Here is a 21,170-nt window from a genome sequence, read left to right on the forward strand (position 1 = left end):
GTCTTGTCTCTTTCTATTGTGACTGGATGCCATCTGTGCCTTTAGAGATACAACTGTCATGTACTGCTCCCTGCATCATCCCTCCTTGAATGATCCCAAACAAACATGCACAACCATATCTTAATAATTAACGCCGTCTTAGACCAATTTTTCAATTCAAATGTAGAATGATGTAATGTATTTTTCCACTGTTCCACCTGTTTGTCCTTATTTGAAACTTAGCTCTCTTTCATATAACCCACAGCCTTCCACTGCTCCTGTAGTAGGGCTACGGGTTGGAAGACAGCAATTCTGTCTTTGCAAGTTTTCTGCTGCCTAAAATCTGATCAGGGACATTAAAATTATGCATCATGTGCCTTTTACATTAAATCACCAGGTGCCTCTTGGCCTGTAAACTGTAGACTCTCTAATACAGTTATTTAGTAACATAGTAGCATGGGCCTCATCGTATCTTCCATCTCTTCCCTTGAGCACATAGTCACTCATTTTTTATCTATGTCTTTAATACAAAGAAACAGAAGATGAAGGCTTGGCGTTTGATGAAAGAGTGTGAAGAATGATGAGAAGAATGTGATCGGACTGGTGTCAGATCCGGCCTTGCTGAGTGCAGGACAACACAGCGGTGTAGTGGTTATCACTCTAGCTCGCAGCCAGAAGGTTCTGGGTTTGATCCAAGGATGACCCAGGTGTCTTTCAGTGTGAAAGTTCTCATCGTGTCTGCATGGTTTTTACTCCCACACTGCATGCAGTCAGGTTGGCTGTAGACTCAGAATTGCCTGTGTCTATCTCGACCTGCCTCTCAACCAAATAGCAGCTGGGATAGGACTAAGCTGCAGAAGATGAGTGAATGAGAATTTGTTGTAAAAATATGCAGCTGCTTTTTGTTTCTATCTCATACAACTGCATTATAACTGAAACATATGATATATTAGGCCTATGGTGACACATAACTTGTTTTTGTTGTTCACAGATGGTTAAAATTGTTATCACCTAATTGACACGTGATAATTTATAGCAGTAGGTAAAAGGTTTAGTCATAACTTATCTGAGAAAGCAGTGGCAAATTAATGTGCATCAGAAGAGCCGCTGCTTTATTTTCCTGACTGTTTTCTACTAATAAAACGATCAGGATCAGCCTCAGTATTGTCTGTTCCTCTTCAATAAGAAACAACTGGCATCTGGGGATTAGAGCTGCATGGTCTGTCTTTCCATGTTGTTCATAAATAAAGTGTTAAACAACACATCCAAAGTCAGCATATGGCTGCCTTTTCAGTTGCAGTAGAACGAAAACAGTCACATATGGTGACATATCAAAATCTGGCTGTTAAGCGTGAGAACCAGATCAAGCCCTGCTTTGAATGCTATATCCAGTCAGGTTGGCTCTGCATTGCAGTTCAAAGTCACGGATGGTGAGATAGGGAAATCAGCTGTAGCCTTTGTTTAGAAGGAGGACAACAAAACAGATTGAGAATAAATACACAGGCAAAATAGACCCAACAATAGACTTTTAAAGTAGTGTCATCAGTGTCAGGACAGCTGTTTGTCTTTATTAATCACACCCTTCAAAATTTGGGTTTCACTGGTTAATAGGCATTGTGGTGTGCCTGACAAGCATATTGAAATGGACAACTTTAATAGGTATTGACTCATTTGACTTTGAGATCTAAGGAAAACTAATTATTCAGTCAGAAAAGCAGGCTGCAACCATTATGGCACACGTACTGCTGCTGCAAATACGTCTGCAGTATTCTGTGACAGCCTATTTCATTTTCGGCTGTAACATAAAGTTTAGACTAAGCTGCAGTCAGTGGTGTTTTGTATGGCAGATATTTATACATATCTGTGTATTTGACACTTTCCTTGCAGTAATACAGTATTGTTGTTGTTTTTGGCTGTAGCTTAAAGACATACATTTACAGTATATTAGAGAAATATATAATGTTGTATAGGTTTGACAGATGGTAATTGCAATAAGGCACCTTGTTTAAAACTGTGGTAATCCTCAGAATCATCAGCTAGAAACTAGGGCAAATGAATACAGTTAATAATAGATGGCTTCATTAATAATGTTATTGATATTGGTAATAGAAGCATACAGGTTAGGTGTAGTCACTGTAAAATTTTAATAAGATTAATTGAACAGCAAGTCCATTAAATTATAAATAAGAGAGAAAAATAATTGATGATCCCCAGGCGTATTGACTCAGGCAGAAAGAACAGTAAAACAATAAGGCAATGATAAGAAAGCACTATACAGTAAGTATAGTAATAATGTAACAGGAGGGAATTAAAATCAATATTTATTGTTTAATAACATATAAATATAAAGTTATTTGTGAAATATCTGGTTTGTGAAATGTTCAATTTAGATTTGTCACTGTGATAATTTCCAATAAACAAGATGACTGAATGTGTACAAAAGATGGAAACAAAGAACATAGAAAAAAGCAATAACCTGATGTCTCTAACAACTGGTTTACAGTAGGTCAACCAATGTGTAGAGAATGTGTATTAAATATTGAATAATTTTTCCTGGTCACAATTTGGTACTTCACTGTGCTTCATATTAGAATTTTTATTAAAAAAAACTTACTGTAAGTAAAAATACTGGAATATACAGTATACTTAAAAGTTTTTTTTCGGAGTAAATGGATAAAGAATACAATATATATCCACTGCTGTACTCCCTGTACACACAATGCAATGTGGCCTATTGGTATTTTGGCTTGGAATGTCTCACTTTGCCTCTATCAACTCTGCTGAACTGGTTGTACAGTATGTCCTTCTCCAGCTGCTGACATTTTACAGCTAAATACCAAATGAAGCATCTGGTGATACTTTGTAAAACAATTAATTTGTAGTTAGTGGGAGAGCTGGCAACAGCTCACACTATTGATATCTTCGCTCTTTATTTTTTTTATTTCGCCCTGTTTTTCAGTCAGTTTCATTGTCCCAACGCTTCATCATAGAAACGTCGTCCAACTTTCTAAACGTGTGTCGTCTTAAGGATATGGGGGCTATTATTTTTCACAATTTCAGCATTTAAACTTTTAATGTTTTTTATAATGGTCGCCTATGGGTATTATCGTTCAACTTTTGGTAAAATTCCCTCGTTTTATCAGCTTCTGTCATCGTCATACTTTGGGTAGAAACGTCATTTAAACTTCAAAAGCGTCTATCATCGTTCTTTCATGAACTTTCTCCTTGTAAATCAGCGTCTTTGTAATTTTTATAATTTTAGACTTCTGAGTGTCAAAATATCGTGTGGTTTTTAGTGATACATTCAGCGTTTCCATTAGTGTGTATTGCATGATGTCACAGCTACAGTAGAGTGTGGGGGCATGTTTTCTTAAGCCAATGTTTTTTTACCTGTCTCTATAGTATAGCCACAGTATTCATTTTATCAACATAATTTTTCTTTCGTTTGTAGTCATACTTGTCTTCTTTCTAATGTTGTGTCTGGCTAAGCCATCAGACCTATACTTTAGTCGCTATCGACATCAGAGTGCAGAGAGATCCTGAATTTTCCCTCATAGACTCTAACGATAAGTTCTGCCAGACATCTGGAGAAAAAATGCAGGATACTTGTAAACAGTTGAAACACATTACACTAATTGCACACAGGACTAAAACAGGAAGCCACATGACATCACAACAAGATAAAGCAAAGCCCCTCCAGCAGACTGGAGGTCTGAATCACAACACTTATGGCCTCAGGAACACTCAGTGTGAAGTACAGTACAGTACTGATAAACTGATGGGGCTGTACTGACTGTGCTCCACTTGATGTGATACTGTACCGCTCCTCTCAAACTTTCCCCTTAATTAGTTAGAGCTGCGCAATACGTCTTGATGCTAATGGAGTTGTCGCAAGGATTTTTCTAATCTCCATCTTTTGAGAATGAGTATGTCCTTAAATGAAAATACAGTACTACAGTATCTGTAGCTTATATCAAGTGCCCTGGGTCTCACCGGACCCAGCAGGTTAACTACAGCCTCAAACTGTGTCAATGTCATAGTAAGCCTCAATATCATTAATTAATGAATTAACTCATAGCCTTTCTACAAATTGCTGACTTCTACATGTTGCCCTGTAACAGCTAGGGTTGTCTCCAGCAGCCCCCCAACCTTTAGAAAGTAAATCACTCACTGTAGGATATTCATTAAAACCACTTGATAAGATGCAGTGTCTAGTACTGGTATTGGTGCATTCGTACTAGGTACAAGGTACAAGGTACACTATAAGGTGCCACTTGTGTTTCTCTATGGTTTCCTGATAATTCAGTTTCCATCCATAGACAAGGAGACACAGTAAATGCAAATTAACATGGACAAGTGGTGCAAACTCAAAAGACTCGAGGACCCTTGACTGTGTATTATATTTTTTGTGCTGCCACTATAAGAACTAAAATCTATGATGAAGTGAAAATGACTGATTAAATAATCTTGCCACTTTTCCACTTTAAGTGTGCACACGTGCATTGTTTGTTTGTTTTCATACGTAAGACATAATTCGACTAAACAATGATAGTACATATACTGTACTAATAACAAAGTAGTTAGCAGTGAGTGGTAATTAAAAAGTTACAGTACTTACCTGTACATACTTACAGAGTAGTATATCTGACCTAACTCACAAACAAATGCACCAAGTATCTTCTTTTTTCTGTTGTAAGATAAACCACCTTCACAGGGTGTGTCAGCGGATGTTCATTTTCCAACTTTGCCATTTTGTTTATCTATTCTCTTTTTAAATAGTGTGAGCTCCATGTGTTGCCCCTGACTACAAAGCCAGGTATGTATACAATAAATATCAGTGATCACTGGCTTTTTGATGGAGCTGTCAGAACATCAGAAACACGCGATACATTAGATGTTCACAAAACAATAAATAAATGCATGAATATCCCATAGCCAAAATGAAAACCGTTAGATGTTCATCCCCTGCCTATCTCTTTCTGGATTATGTTTATAGGAACATTGTGAGACCCTCATTATCTATTTCATTGTTACAGTGGTCCTAAAAGCGCATTTTGCTTTATGTTGTATTATCCTTAACAAATGGTTGTCTATCATAGGTAAGAGAAACGTCTGCCAACATCTGTTTAGTGAATTCACATTTTGAACGTTTTGTTCAATGCAAGTGATAAAAGTGAGACTCCTCTTAAGGCTTTTCGTGTACAACCTTTCACAGTCAAATATTTGGACACGTCTTCTCTTTCAGTACTACTTTGTATTTTTCTTTGCATTCTTGCATTTGTATGGAGTTAACACAATGCATGAATCCAGAGTATACAAACATGCTCTAATGCACACATGCACAAGAATAATTTAATAGCTGAGTCAAACCCATTTTATTTGCAAAGCACTTTTCACACGCCGTGGTAATATTAAGTGCTTCACACCTGCATCAAGCAATTTAGCCAGTATTCTGAGATCAAATAAAGTTAAAATCATACCACAAATTATCAAATGTGATCTTTGCTTCAGTAGACTTTATGCACTGGTCCATAACAGCACTCTTTCAACTATTAACGATGGCTCCCTCCAAGACGTATGGTGCAGATTGATGACAGCATGAAACACAACAAATGGTTATACAACCAAAATCACATGAGCTGAAAACACACACGAACAGATAAATCAAATGTCTGAGAACAAAAAAAACATATAAGAACAGAAAAGCTGCTTAAACATGGTAAAGTTGTCACTAATTTGACCTGACTATCCCAAGTAGCCAGTATTACTTTACCTTTCTTACTTCTACTACTGGAAATGTAGCCATTGAGGTTCTATAACAGCATGCTATTGTTGTGGAGACACAGATTTATATCTTTGCATATTTACATTTCGTACAACCTGTACAAAGACACGGTTACACCAGTGCCTTTGGAATGTGTGAGAAAACTACTATGCACAATGAGATCACAATACAAACACCAAAGGAATTTAGGTGATCCTGGTCGTTTTAGTTAAAGTCTCTGTTAAATACAGTTTACCTTAGTGCATTAGGGTTTTCATTGTATCTGCACCAGATTTATAGCAACACATAGAGATTTTCAGATGTTAACTGTATTAATTCTTCGTGCTTAGGTTCATTGGGCCTACAGTACAGTACTACTGCGGGGTGTATCTCTAGAACTACTACTAGTACATACTGTATACCGGTTAATGTGTCAGTCTGAGCTGCCTGTGTGTGCATGTGGTTGATACCTGTGTTGTACAGCTGTGGGAAGAACAGTTGTGTGAGTGTCACAAACATACGTACTGTAACGGTGCTAAACAGGATTGAGATGATTTTCAGAACTGATATTGCACACAGCAGTGATTGATTTATTACTGGTGGCTTTTGCACACTCCCCCTCACTCTCTTTGCTGTATCTGTCTACCGTCTGTGCCTCAGGCTCCACAATGTGGCAGCAAGAGGGAAGTACTTTGTTTTTCCACAATACAACTCTGGACAGAACTAGAAAACAGCATTCTGTTGTTATCAATGAACTTAACATGACATAACCTCAATTTATTTGCATAATACCAATAATTTATTGGAAATGCTAGTTGCTAAATTTTACTCCTTTCACTTTGGAAGTTTTTTTTCTTTTTGGTAACTTTGAAAACATTTTTTAAAGTCAATGATTGTTTCATAGCTGGAATCCATGAACAAGCCCAAACCACTAAATACCACAAACTAAACATGGATATTGGATATTGTCTTTTAAATATTTTAGTCGTTAAATGAAATATATTATATGTAGACAACATGGTTTCCTTACATTGCTTCACCCTTCCCTTCTTATACCCTTGTCTCCTTAGAAATGTTTGAAATTCAATGTGGACGCTCCGATCTGGCTGTCCAAGCAGCGGATCCTGTGTAATCTCAACCAGAGCCTGAAGGATGTACTCAACTATGGCCTATTCCAGCCGGCTTACAATGGCAAGGCTGGCAAGTTTCTGGATGAGGAGAGACAGCTAAGGGAGTACCCCTTTCCGTCGATTGCTCCTGTACCTTACCTAGAGGTAGGTAGGATGTATGAGGCTGATGTGGAACATGAATTGGTTCATTTTCTTTTCTTAAACCTTTTTATTATTATTATTATTAAATCTACAGTTAACTCTTAGCTTTAGTCACTTCAGTTCTGCTTCAGTTCTGTGCAGGAGCTAATAATTTATTTTAATTCATGATTTAAAGAATTTGAAATCGCTAATGCAAACTAATGATATGTCAAAAGTGTGGAATTACTGTACCAAAGTGGACACCTCACCTTTAAGGGTCCATTCACACAACTGAATTATTGAGCGTTCCACAGTGATACCTTTTTCATTTTTTTTGCATTGTCTTTTTCATTTTGACCTTTTCTCACATTAAGTTGTTCAGTCAGCATCAGTTAGTGACAGCCAGTTTTACATGCTGTTTGAATCAACAAGTGGGATGATCAACACTAAATATAATGTGTAGCATGTTGGTAACAACCCACATCAATTATCACATTTACACACTATAGTGCAGTTTTATACTCTAAATATAGTAAGAAATTAGTTTTGTTTACATTAATATGGATATTGGATATTATTTAAATTGGCCTGGAAACCTGTCCAGGATGGTAGCCGAGATGGGTTCCAGCAGTAGGTAGTACTGTACATTTAAAAAGAAAAGATAAGAAACACACATGAAAACAAAAATGATGTCCTTATGGAAACATGCAATTAGACTTCTTTTTCTTTTTTATACAAGTTTGCTTTCAATTTGAGGCATGCTTTTCAAAGGTTATGCTATTTTTTAAATTTCTTAATGGACACAATTAATTTAGAATAAGCTTTTTTCTTGTTCTTTAGACTTAAACAGTGACTGTTATTGTTTGTCTTTTAATATGAAAGCTTTGTTGAACAGTATCGGCTATGTCATATTGATGAGGTTCTCTATAGTGTAAAGCATGCAGGCTATACAGCATTTACAGTACATGGGCTTCATTGTGCAGGCAGCTTACGTTTTTTTCTGGTATGCATGTCAGGCAAAGCTGGCAGCAATAATACACCTCTCAGTGTCAGTGTGTTGTCTGCAGTGGCTGTCATCTCTCTGGTATAATTGTAGTGCTTGTCCATCATGGTTTTTGATCTGAGAGAATCGCAGGCATATAAAGCTGTGTCACTGTGCAGAGAACGGTGTAAAGATGTCAGGTATTGTTTTAGTTTGGCCGCTTTTGTTTTCAGAGTTATTATATCCTGTCAGGCTTTAGTTGACTGTCAATCATAGCTACTGTTATTAAAAAAATTTAATTATTATTTAGCATAATCACAGCTTGCTGGGGTAGTGTAATAAATCAGTTTTGAGCATGCCTTGGCTGTTTCTCTTGTCTTGTTTTTTTTCTTCTCCCCGCTGCTATCAGTACATAGTAGACCATCAAGCTGCTCAGGATTTCATCAGTCTTGATGGTCTGTCACCAAATCAGAGATATTTCACATACTATAAAACTCATAAGATACATTTGATCTGGAAGTGTTACCCTTAACAGAACATTGTGTCACACTCAAAAGACAGGAGTGCATCAGTACAGAAAGTCAAAACAGACCAGTCACATTACATCATCAACCTAGTATTTCTGACCCTATGTGTTACTATTTTTATTATAATATGTGACCATTAAACACAGGATTTTTTTATTTGGCATTTTTAAGTAAATCTAGATAATCACCTAAACCATATATTTTCTTTCATTAAAAATACATTAAAAAAAATTATCTTTTAAGGTCTGTACTGCTTCACTGAGGTTTGTGAGGTCTATAGGTAGTTTGCCCTCTACTGTCTCCACCAGGCTCCACAAATACTTGCTAAATATATGACTTGAGGGACTCAGTAACTGGTTTTACGTGAGGCCTGCCAGTCAAAAGTGCTGCATGCCTGAAACATGAGTGATAGGCTGTTTACATATGGGATCATGTTGATGGACAGCCTGTATATTGTGCCAGTCAGTAACACTTCCATATACCAATTTTAAAACGACAGTATAAATGTATGATACACATACTGAAAGCAAAATATATGTAAAAGTATATTGTTTATGTTCATTCCATGTCTGTTGTTTTTTATTGCTTACCTTTTCTACTCGATAATTCTTACTCAATCATATCTGTTTGTTTATATTCCTTCAGTAGAACTTTTGTTAGCATAATATTGTGGGCACTCATCACATTGGGTTAGTGTCTGCTCCTGCTATGTGAGGTTACTGTGTGTGTCATTGATTGACCAGCAGTTACTCCCTGAGGCCCTCAGTGTGTAGAAATGATTGACAGGTTTGCATTAGCCACTAAAGCCCCTCTGCCCTTTTGCTGATTTATCCTGTTGGTGAGCAGCGCAAATCAGTAGAGAAATAAACGTTCACCCACTGGCAGAGCAAATGGAACTACAGAAGGGAGTTGGGTTTTAGTGAAAGCTGTCCGTTAAACAAGCAGACCACTGTGGTCTCAGGGGATGATGTGCCTTTTGACTTTGTTTTGTGCACAGTAATGTTACCTAGGCATAAGCCATCGGCATGGCAACTTTGTCTAAGCACATTTAAACACACATACAGTGGAAACAAAGCATTACTTGGTTAAAACTGTAAGAATTAAAATCCATTACAAAGAACCAACATGAGATAAAGATGCATAAAAACAGAAATAGAGTTATTGTGGGCAGGACAGTAATATAGATATATTAGTTACAACATCATCCTTTTGAGCTTTATTATGTTTACATTTTATGCTCTGTTGGTAGGTTTGGTATAAACCCGTCAATGTGTTATCGTCACAGTTCATTGTTTTTTGTTTTTTTTTTACTTTTTTCAAACCTGCATCCAGTTAGGAGCAGGTTCAAGGTGTTGAAGCAACCAGTAACACACAAGCTGCAAAATGTCCATTATATTTGCTATGGTTTTTTTGTTCAGATTTCAGTCTGCACGAATAAATGTTGTAAAAAGATTTACACGGATTCATTCTGCATTTGTTCTGTGTTTCAGTTCCGCTATAAAAGACGTGTCTACACTCAGACCTACATAGATGAAAAGCAGCTGTCTAAACTCCACACAAAGGTAGGACCCCCTCTCTGAACATTTAACACTGTTGTCACGTCTTTCTTTTTTGTGTTTTTATGCTCATTGAGGTGTTGGAAAGTGTATCTCAAGGGAACATCAAAGCTGTTTTCTCATTTATTGGTCCACACATTTCTTACAATGATGTCAGATGACTGGAAGACATAACATATGACTAACTAATTTTCATTCTAACCAATAAATTACACCTGTATATATGTATGTAGTGTTAAACCCAAGCACAGTTTCCCAACTGCCTTGACTTCCATAGTAGTAGCAGAGTGCCACTGCTTATTTGTGATAGAACCTAAATGTGTACATGAGGGAGACAAAGTTAGGTATTATTGACTAGTCGTTTGTAAAAGCTTGCAAAGAGGACCCCAGCAGAGGACTGCTCTGCCTCCTGCTTCATCGTTTGTTGGTTTACTCATGTGTACATTATGTGCTCTCTTGAGGCTATGCAGAGCCCTAAGAGCCCTGCATGAGGACACCGTGTGCTTGTACACATGGCAGCATGATAGAAGTCATACAAACATGAGCTGAGTCTGTTTTAGTGAGCATATTACTATCAGCATTAAGATACTGTATTAAACACACAATGCGTTTCCTCTTTCTAAAGTGTGTCATGATGTCTTCTCTACAGTCTTTCTAATGCTGCATAACAGCATGTTCTTCCATCACTATTTTCCTAGTAGATAGGCAACCTTAAAGAACTTATAACCAAAGGCAATCCACATGGAAAACAGAAAAGTTATTAGTGGCAGGGGGCAAAAGTAGGCAGGTGGTCAGAAATGCAGTAAACACTTGGCACTGAAAGTAACAGAACAAACTAGACAGTCAAGACAGCGGAGTGTGAAACATGTGTTACCCCAGTTATCAGCGGAACCCTCAGACTTGAAATATGTTGCATCACATTATAATGTGATTAATTAAGTATCATTAGAACCCCAGAGCAGGCCACTGTTAGCCCTTATGTGTTGTTAAGGCACTAATGCTTGTGAAAAACCAATAACAGCTTATTGCTGAGTTAGCTCTTTAGTCTTGACCATATGCTGTATCACATATCCCATGAGAAATGTCTGCCTCTATTGTTAATCCTTCCAGGCACACTTTAAGGAACTAATGCAAGTTCAAAGTGAACACTACATGAGGAAATACAGTACTATTGATTATTACACTGTTGTGTTTCAGCACTTTTACAGTATATTTATTCAAAAAAGAGAATACCACCTGCATTAAGCAATCCTTTGCAGAAACATACAGTAGTACATTTTAGGGGTTTATATTGTCAGGGTTGAATTCTTTTGGAGATGCTTTTTGACGTTTAGTTAAAGGTTTGGAAGTAGAGGCCAAAATGTATCCTGCTCTGACTTTTCCTGGGGTTAGGCAATTTGTGTTGCATGCTTTTAAAGGCTAAGGCAGTCACTGCAACAACTCAATACCAGCTGGGACTGTAGTCATTTTTCTAAAGGATACATTATTCTTTGTTGCAACAGCCTACAATGGTTAAGAGGGGACTCCGGTGGTGGTGAGGCTGTATGCAGTCACAATCACAGTGTTCATTATTCATACTGCAGGAAGTTGCCCTGGTTCACAAAGGTCAAGCATTAGCCTACATATCTGGTATGGAGCTCACCAGCCCTAGGCTAAAGGTTGGAATTAGGTCATAATTGATAGGATTTTCCCATCATTCATTTTTCCTGCCTTCACCTGACCTGACGAGACCTTTTTTAGCTGTCCTCATTAACCATGCAGGGTGGCTGCATGATGCATTTATGTTGCATAAAATATGGAAAAACAGTGTATGTGTGTGTGGGTATTTGGTGTAGGAGGCCAGTCATGTGATAGACAGGACTGCAGAATAATTGTCTTTCTTGCATGTCAAAGGACTTCTAGGACTGCTAAATACTGTCCATTTAATTTTTTTAATCTGCATCAGCATTTTATATTTTATATTTAATATCTTAAAATGACTTTTTATCTGTTTGGGTAGCAGTGGCTTAGTTTGTGACTCAGTGACCCCAGGGTCAATGGTTTTTACACTTACAGTTTCCCAGACTGAGCAAACCTTGGCAAACTGTGCCTTGTGCTGTATATGACATTGTAACTATGAATTATATTATGTTGTCTGATTTGTTGTAAATGTTAGATTAACTTGTGGCTCAAAACTGTTGTAAGAGTAAATGTATGTGTGAATAGTTGTGTCAGTGTGGCAACATGTCCACATTATATGTATGGATGGCTAGATGGGCTTGACCACAACTGTGCTAGAGATGCGTTGGCAACAAACACTGCAAATGAATAGATATGCTTTCACAGATCATCCGCTTTTCATTGTGTGTTAAATGGGATCAAGTTCATCTTTACTATCACAGATTTATGTGAACTTCTGAGTAACATTGTCTATTGGCTATATGGTAGAAAGATAAATTTACTGTAGGTATTCTGTGTACTTCACTATAAATTATGTAAATAATAAAGAGTAATGTAAGAAGGACCTCAGAGGCAAGGCGTATACAGTACAGTAACACAGAGTTTAATAACGCACTATTTGGTAATGTGGTCACAGACACCACCACCAGGCCAAAAAGCCTTAGGCTTGTTACATGTAGTTCTACTAGATAAAGGACATTTTCAGGATGATTCACAAGCCACATGTGCCACATTTTGGTTAGTGTACATGGGTAGTGAAGAATAATTCATAAAAGCCATTTGGCAGAATAATGGCATTCCACCTCTGCTCTGGCTTTGAGTTGCTGCTAGCTGCTTGTTTCTTTTATGGATGGAAATTCCTGCATTATTTTCAATTTGCAAAACTGCACAAAGAATGTGGCTATGATATTGTTCTGAGATGCCAGATCCCACAAAGCATTCTCAGTGTCTCACCCTCCTATCAGCGCAGTGTTATTGCAGCTGCAGCCAACCTAAAATTTGATGTGGGATTTCTGCATAACACACACACACACACACACACACACACACACACACACACACACACACACACACACACACACACACACACACACACACACACACACACAGAGTATACTGTATGTATTCACTGTTACAGTACATGGCACATGATGAGAGATCATTTCCAGTGGGGATTCCCTAAATCAAAATCCTCCCTTTTATTGTATATAATCCTCTAAATATATGGAAAAGGTAGATTCATGCGCACACACAAACAATTAATATAAGCATTGATTTAAGCCAGCAAGACAGGCAGCAGTGAAGGAGGTCAAGGTAACAAACTCCTCTGAGAGTATCCATCAAGTGAGCTATAAGTTATCCTTTTCTAATTAATGACAAATTACCAAGACGAGGATGCTTGACAGACAAGCACAAAACAAACACACTCTGTACTAATACAGACACAGAACGTAAAGTACAGGCACAAAACAGTCCCTGTTGTAAATCAGGGTTGGCTGAAAAGTGTGCGCACACATATGAGATGTTCACACATAAAAGATGGCCCCAAATGATTAGTAAGAGTAACCTTCACCGTCGAAAGAAAAAGCCTATTGTGCTGCTGGCTGCAACACGTACACTATACCAATGCTTTTTCTAAGGCTCTGTGTGTGGGAATCAATGAAGCACACTCAAGGCTTTGGATCAGTTGCTATGCTAAAGAAACGTTTACTTGAACTTGTGTGTCTGATCAATAACAATAAATCTGTGTTACACAGTTTGTCAAGCATGTTGAGTCAGTTTACACAGGCAGGGACATTCCTAAAGTTTGTTTATTCATTTTAGCACACTGGAAAAACCTAATCCGGTTGCTGGTACATTTCTATAAGGCACCATATGCACTAAAGTTATAATTTTAAAGCAATAGTTTGTTTATTAAGTTATTAGGTATAAAATTGTTTGGTTTTTAATCACTGAAAACAGTCCTTTTCCCCCGGGCACATGTAGCAAACCTTTTTAAAACGGACACCATTTTTATCTGATTTTCTCTGCACACTTCAGCCAGTGATGCCTGCCAGCTGATACCAAGCCTAGACAACTCCCTGGAGGTAGTGGCTGCAGCTGATGCACTACTACCCACAGATTTTTAGTGTTACCTCACATGCTCACTCCTTCCTGTTGCACATCATCTGCTAATGCTTCCTTCAACCACTCTTACTCATGCATGTACAGCATTTTATAAAGTTTAATTTTAAATTCTGAGTTTGATTACAATAAATAATACAGAACTAAACAAACTTATGTGAAATAAGAATATTACTTTAATAATTAATAACAGTTCAGTTATTTTACCACAATTTAATTACCTTAGCCCCAGTAGACACAAGTACAGCATTTACAGTATGTGATGTATCCTCTTCAATACTGAGATAGTCTTACTATAATTTACAGTTTGGTTGCACTAAATAATAGAAGAAGTAAAGTAACTGACTTTAAAATTAAAATATGACTAATAATTTTATTTATCAGTTTACTGTAGGTTTTTGACTTTTGATATTATTGCATTATTTAGTTTTTTCCTCTGCTGTTTTTTCAGTCTTGATAACTGTATAACTTTTTAACTAACTAATTTTCAAACCACCCCGACTCGTGTTCACATGGTCTCTTTCAGTTTTTTCCCTCTGTCTTTACACTTTACACTCTCCTCCCTCTGATTCCACTCACTGTTGTGTAGCGCACTCTTTCCCCACCCTCTCCCTGTTCTCTCCAGCATCCTGCAAAATCACTACCTTACCATCTCTCGGTCTGTCTGTGCATGCACAAGAGTCAGTTTATGCTCCGTGCTGGGCTGTGTGTTTGTGTGAGTGACCATGTGCGTCTGCATACTTTACGAACACCAGAGATAGTGAGTGAGAAGAGTGAGAGAAAACCTGAAGATAAGAGCAGCGAAGACGGGGCGCTGGACGTAGCCATGTGGAAGGTGGTTTGCCATAGGAACTGTAGTGTGTGTGACAGGGAGTGTGTGTTTATGTGTGTGTGAGATGGGATCAGCTCTGGGCAGAAGACAAGCAGCAGAGAGAAGAAAAAGAAAAACTAATGAAGCCAGAAAGGCCAGACTCAAGAGTAAGGTACCCCAGTTGCTCTTGTCATCTTTTTAATTTAATTTTCAGTATCTTTCCTGTAAATGATTGATTGTTAATTTGCTTGTTTTGTATTTTGACACCTTCCTTCTCTGGTCATTCATAGTCCCCAACCCATCTCTGTCTACCTGTCCTTTCTTTCTGCCTTTCATTCAGTTGTTATGCTTCGCTGCGTGTTGGCTGTGTGAAGAGCTGGTGCAGTCTTGTCTGAAACCCTGACAGAATGCTAATGTTGTTCTCTGCACTGCTTCACTTACTAACTGTGGCCTTGGATATGCATGTCTGTATGTGTTTATGCATGTGTGTGTGTGTGTGTGTGTGTGTGTGTGTGTGTGTGTGTGTGTGTGTGTGTGTGTGTGTGTGTGTGTGTGTGTGTACCTGTGCGGATGTGTGTGTCTAACTGTGGCTATTGTCACTTCATGTGTAAAGGAGAGTCAGTCTTGGATAAGCAAGGTAAACAGTGTGAGTGTGAGTATACGTCTGTGTGCGGCAGGCGTTGCTTTGTGAAAGTGTGAGTTTGTGAACACATAGTGTATATGTACAGTGTGAAGAACTGTTTATGCCTGCATATGACAACATGTGTCTCTTGGGGGCAGAACTTGTGATCTTTACTACTTTTTGTGGTAAACTTCTGCTTGAATCAAACTGCTGTCTGTGTAGGCGCTTCACTGTGTCAGTGTTTGTCCCGGTGAAAGGCGACGTTAGAAAGAGCTGAGGATACAGTGAACAGCAATACAGTAGTTGTACTGTAAGGCAATGTTATAGGATAATTACCTGCCACTTCCAGTGTCTTTTGTGAAGCTTCTCTCGGAGTCTGTCAGGTCCAGTCAATAAGGGGTCGGCAGGTGGCAGCTGTCAGGCCATGTCAGCGTTCTGCTGAACTACTGCACAATGGGTCAGTCTGCAAAGTCTCCCACAGCAGCATATCTTTCATCTGTCTGTTAGCTTCATCAGTAGTTATGGGATCTATGAGTTGTAATTCAGTGTTCAAAGTGTAACACTTTCCTTTCTGTTCTGTCTGTATTGCAGCTATTGTTGTGTGAAAGTCAGCAGTAAGTCCTGTAACAGCCATTAAAATCAACCACTGTGCTCAAGTGTTTTACATACAGTAGGTTTGTGTGCGTGTTAATTAACTTTGTAAAGTAAAGTGATTTACAAGCACTGCATACTGCTCGCACCCAAATATGTCTGTGTGCACTTTTAAGGTCTTTGTTAGAATTTGCAGCATTGCACTCAAATGTTTTGCACTTTGGCAACACAACAGTTTACTTCCCACCTTCAATCTGTAGTTAAGTAGAGCAGGCTATAGATGCGAATGTAGTTAAAGGTGAGTGCTAGACACTGATTAGACAGATTAGAAAGGAATTGATCGTGTTTTGTTCAGTTTGCTCTGAAACCAGGCCACGTAGAAACTGTAGCTCCAGGCTGTTTATAGTACAACCCAGTAAGCGCTGTGCAGATCTTGGCTTGTTGTTGCTGGTAATAATAGTGTTTGCTTTCAGTTTTTATAATTTCAAATGTATTCATTGCTTAAAATTATTGGTTATTTTACAATAATGAACAGGACATTACAGTATACTGTATAGCACTGCCTAACAGTACATTAACATCAACATCCCACTAGCATGAGATGCCATCATTCTAGGTCAAGCAGTATGAATAGTTGACTGTAGAATAGGATGCCTGAGGCCTAACGTACAATTGAGTCCTAATAATCATCTGACTGAATAAATACACTGCGCACAAACCCCTGTCTCAGCCTGGAGGTGGCTGGCTGCCCTCTTTTGTCCACTCTCTGTATCCTGCAGGCCTAGTTGTAGCCAAGGCTCATGTTTAGGAGAGAATAATGTAACTTAATAGTATTTGGCTATAGTTTGACACTCAGAATAAGTTTTAATTAATGATTCTAGACCGCACTCCATAGCCCATTGGTCTATTTAGTTGTGTTTAATGTCTGGCTCGGTACCCATGTGCTTGTGTCCTTGTGTCAGTTTGTACAAAAGCACGTGACTGGACCTGACTCAGCTTTTTCTTTCTGCTCTTTTATTTTGATGACAGCATGCATTCCTCTGTTTCTACCCGACCACCCGCGTATGATCACAAACACTCAAAACACATGCAAACAGTCATGCATGCAAACAGTGTTGGAGCTCTACTAACATATTTCATTATATATTATATTATTTTCTTTTATTTTTAAGTTAGTGTGGAACTTAGAGACACATACTGTAGAGAAAGGAGAAAACAGTGGAGATGTGTGAAATCTGCCATCGCTCTTGAACGTAGCCCTCTGAAACCACTTCTCAGGAAGGAAACCAATAGCAAAGCTTGGCGTGGGCATGTACATACTGTTCCTCAGACATTACCATTGCTGAATGGAGTCTTACATCCTTTGCTTTCCCATGTCTCAATAAACAAACAGTGCTGCATTGTTTGTTTCATATTGTGGTCAGTTTTGGTCTGCACAAACTTACTCTAGATAAAATCGAGGTCTGGTTTCTGTAAAGATTGTTAAAGTCATTGTATCATTGTGTCTGGCTGTGATTTGGTGCTGAGAAAGCATCTCTGTGCTTAAAATAAAGGTCTGACTTCTGACATTTAGTACTGATGTCATGATTTTCACAATCTGAACACTGCTTATTCAGCAAGAGCCTGCTGAAAGCTGGAGAAACAGCTAGATCAAACCCACCTGTGTGTTATATAAATGCATGCTTCAATGTAAGGGCTAAAACTCAAGTAGATCTGACTTTTGTGCATTTGTGTGTCGCTTATTATGCCCAATGCCATAATGGGTTGGGAGGTAATTCAGCACTAATCTGCACTGATGGAAGAGACAATGCCGAACAAAGCCGTACTGTCAGTGGAGCCGGGCAAGTGGGTGGAACTGGTTGAGCATACAGTACAGCAGAATGTATTTGGGGGGTGCACTTACAACAAGCCTGTGCTTTGCATGTTTGTGAGCGTGTTGATGAATGAGAAAGCGGCTGTGGCTTTCCCTGCTTTGTTCCAGCCTATAGCCAAGCCTCAGACCTAGATCACACCATTCTGGATGGCCAAACTGCGGTTCATCAAGACGAATGTTACATATTATATAGAGCTACTGAACAGCATTATTCTGGAGGCACCATGCTGCTGCGTTCAGAGAGAGCCACCAGGAGCCGGTCCTCTGAGGTTAGACACAAGACACTACTGCTAACACGATCCAGATCCAGAGCAAATATAGGTTAGTATCACAGTGGAGCTTCCTGAGGAGCCCTCTGCAATTGTTTCTATATACAGTTCTTACAGAGAGGTTTGTGATACCACCATTTGTAAGGTTGCTTGTTGTTTGTTTGCCGCCTTTACATTCTTAGAATGTTCTGTTTAAAGGTTGTGGCTGTGTCTGTATTCTTCCTTCAGTGATTTTGTAACAACATGATAAATCATTTTAGCAGTGAACTGAATGCTGAGTTTGTTTGGTTCTGGAATGAAAGATTACATCACAGTTATTTTTGTCATTGTCAGAGGTTGCTGAAGTGCACGAATAATCAAGGGAAGTGCAATTAGTCAATTAGTTGCACCAGCCCAAATTTATACGTTGTCATTTAGTTGATTAAATGTAGTAAAAAGCAGAGTGCAGTTAAATAAAATAACCACGTACGGTAGATCAGTGCAGTACAGGTAAATAAAAAATGATACAGTACTTGAATAACATCTGCTTGTTGTGCTTTCTTCTCTGTGGACCATAAATATTGTAGCGTGCAAGAATGACAAGACTGATATTTGCTTGGTGTACCAGTTGGGTTAAAGACTGCATTTGGTTTCTGCCTTTGCCTTTTTTGTGCTGAACTGTATCTGCTCTTTATTATCGTCCATAAACATAAATATGAGTTGAGGAAACCCTGACACCCTGGACAAACCAAAAGAAATCTTTGCTTAAAGGCTAGGAAGAATTCATGCTGGATGGTGTACTGTAAGTTGTTTAGAATTATGATTATGATTATGATGATAATCACTGCACATTGTGAGATGTGAGAGGAGCTTGGACTTGTTTTCAAACATTCATAGAGAAACATAAAATTGAATGGCATGTTGCACGCAAACATTTATGGTCAATGATGTGTTAGATGCTGTTGCTATAGTAACGACACTGCCCTCCCTGTCTCTGAGTGTGTTTTGTTTTTAATGCACTCATGCATTATGAATACAATCTGTGTGTTTAGTGTACTAAATTATAAATCAGTAAGTAGTTCATGTGCAGGCGTATGTGATTGCTTGTGGAAGTACGGTATGTGTGTGAATGAATGCAATATATTCCATTGCTCCATCGTATCCATTGCTTTTTTAAGTGATGATAGTTGCTTTCCTAAAGCTTAATAGACTTGCATTCATTTTTTGCAGATGGCATGAAGGCATGGATTCAGTAATGCCTGAGTTTATATATTTAATTATTTCTTGTTTGCTGTACATTTTCAACGCCTCAGCAACTTTTTACTGCTTAGACATGCTACATTTTTTGTTTTAGTACTAAACTGCTCTGGCTCCATATTCAGCAAAGGTTGAAGATTTCACCCATGTATAATCCTATTCCGTGGAAAGTTCATACTCTGTCATACAGCACACTGGCCTTTTGTAGCTCAGAGCATTACACTTTAAGCCTGTTAGGTATGGGTTATGGAGATTTCTTAGACTCTTGCCCATTCAAACACATACATAGGGGACATAGTAAAATTGAAAACACTCTCAGTTATTAAAAATAAAAAGGGTAATAATTACAATCATTGTCCCTTTAGTTGTCTGTAACCAAAGAAAATGGAGCAGTAAACACAGCACTCATGCATTCACCAAGCTGAATTCTCTCTGTCTAAAACTGTCTAATAAATGTTGTATCATGGTGTGTTTGAAGAAAATGGTGACATGTTACTCATCATCATTATTAAAATGTAATACAAAATCTCTTCTTGGGTTCTCGTGAAAAAAGTCTATTTATATTATATATAGTATACATGTAAATGTTATTATAAGTATTATTTTAATTATTCTAATTAAATGCTAATTGTGATTTCATCAAGCTGAGGCTCTTCATGGTTTTCTTGTTTGCAAGATAAGATGAACAAATTCAGTTTTATAGCACTTGTCTATCACTGAACCCTGTGCAGGTTTTGTTGTAACGCCCCTTCAACAACCACATCCAAGTAGACAAAACGAGGGCAAATTAATAAAAGATCTTCACCTGCAATATGACACATAGTACTTTAGCTGGAGCATTTAGAAAAAAGTAACCTCCCCTTTGCCTGGTCTTTTCTTTTTGTGTAATGCATTAAGCTCTTGAAAGAGATGTTAAAACTGAAGTGATGAAAGCACCAGAGTTTCAGCTCCAGTTCACCTGGAGAGTTGTCTTCCAACATTATGTTTTGGGAATTTGGAAAAAAAGACAAATACATAGTTAACTTACAGTTAACTTTTCCTTTTTATTATAGATAAACGAACCAGGGAGTGCAAGATGCTGTTGCTTTGTGTGCAGCCATCGTCAGAGACAGCCAAGCAGGAGTCTGTTTGAACAAAGCCATTTTTTGCTATAATTAGATTGGCACACAGTCAGGAAGCATGTACACTGGTCAACAAAAAAAAAAGTTTGGGAAAAGGCAAAAGACAAAAACTATATGTACTGTACTGTGACAGAAATTCAAATCATTCCCAAAAAAATGTTGTTTGCCTGTATGTGGTGACGCTTACTGACGCAGGTGTGCACAAAATACACATTTTACTGCTCTTTGGAGCCTGACAGATGCTTCAGGCACAGTTAACAGGGTTTGGTCTGAAAAGAAAAAGGCAAAAACTAAATCTTCCCCTCTGAGCTAAACTCACCTTTACAGTGCAGTACACTTTGAAATGTACTGTGTTACGGTAGCAGGATCTTTCTGTCTGTATGTATTAAAGAAGGTGGTATTATAGTAGCATGGCTTAAAAAGAGGGACAGTTGTAGTGAACAGAGAAACTGGCTGCTGTGTTCTGTTTGTCGCTGTCTTTGCCATTCGCTGACTTCATGCGATCTCAGTTTCTTGTGTTTCTACAA

At 38.2% G+C, this 21,170-nt stretch overlaps 1 protein-coding gene across 10 annotated transcripts in view; it reads left to right on the forward strand.

Annotated features, from left to right (window-relative positions):
* Nucleotides 1–21,170, forward strand: part of shank3a (SH3 and multiple ankyrin repeat domains 3a) — a 116,742-nt gene that overhangs the window by 28,955 nt on the left and 66,617 nt on the right. For 9 of the 10 annotated variants that reach the window (XR_005897851.2, XM_041071335.2, XM_041071336.2 and 6 more), the window contains 2 exons: nucleotides 6,814–7,017; nucleotides 9,993–10,064. Coding sequence is in view for 9 of the 10 variants with exons in the window: in XM_041071335.2 (XP_040927269.1) it covers nucleotides 6,814–7,017; nucleotides 9,993–10,064 (276 nt within the window). In the remaining variant the exon portion in view is untranslated. Of the gene's footprint in view, nucleotides 1–6,813; nucleotides 7,018–9,992; nucleotides 10,065–15,536; nucleotides 18,287–21,170 lie in introns of those variants that run through there. The other variant, XM_055509416.1, reaches the window with a different exon arrangement.

The sequence above is a fragment of the Betta splendens genome, chromosome 6 (genome assembly GCF_900634795.4).
Source record: "Betta splendens chromosome 6, fBetSpl5.4, whole genome shotgun sequence".
In the NCBI taxonomy this organism is placed as follows: Eukaryota; Metazoa; Chordata; class Actinopteri; order Anabantiformes; family Osphronemidae; genus Betta; species Betta splendens.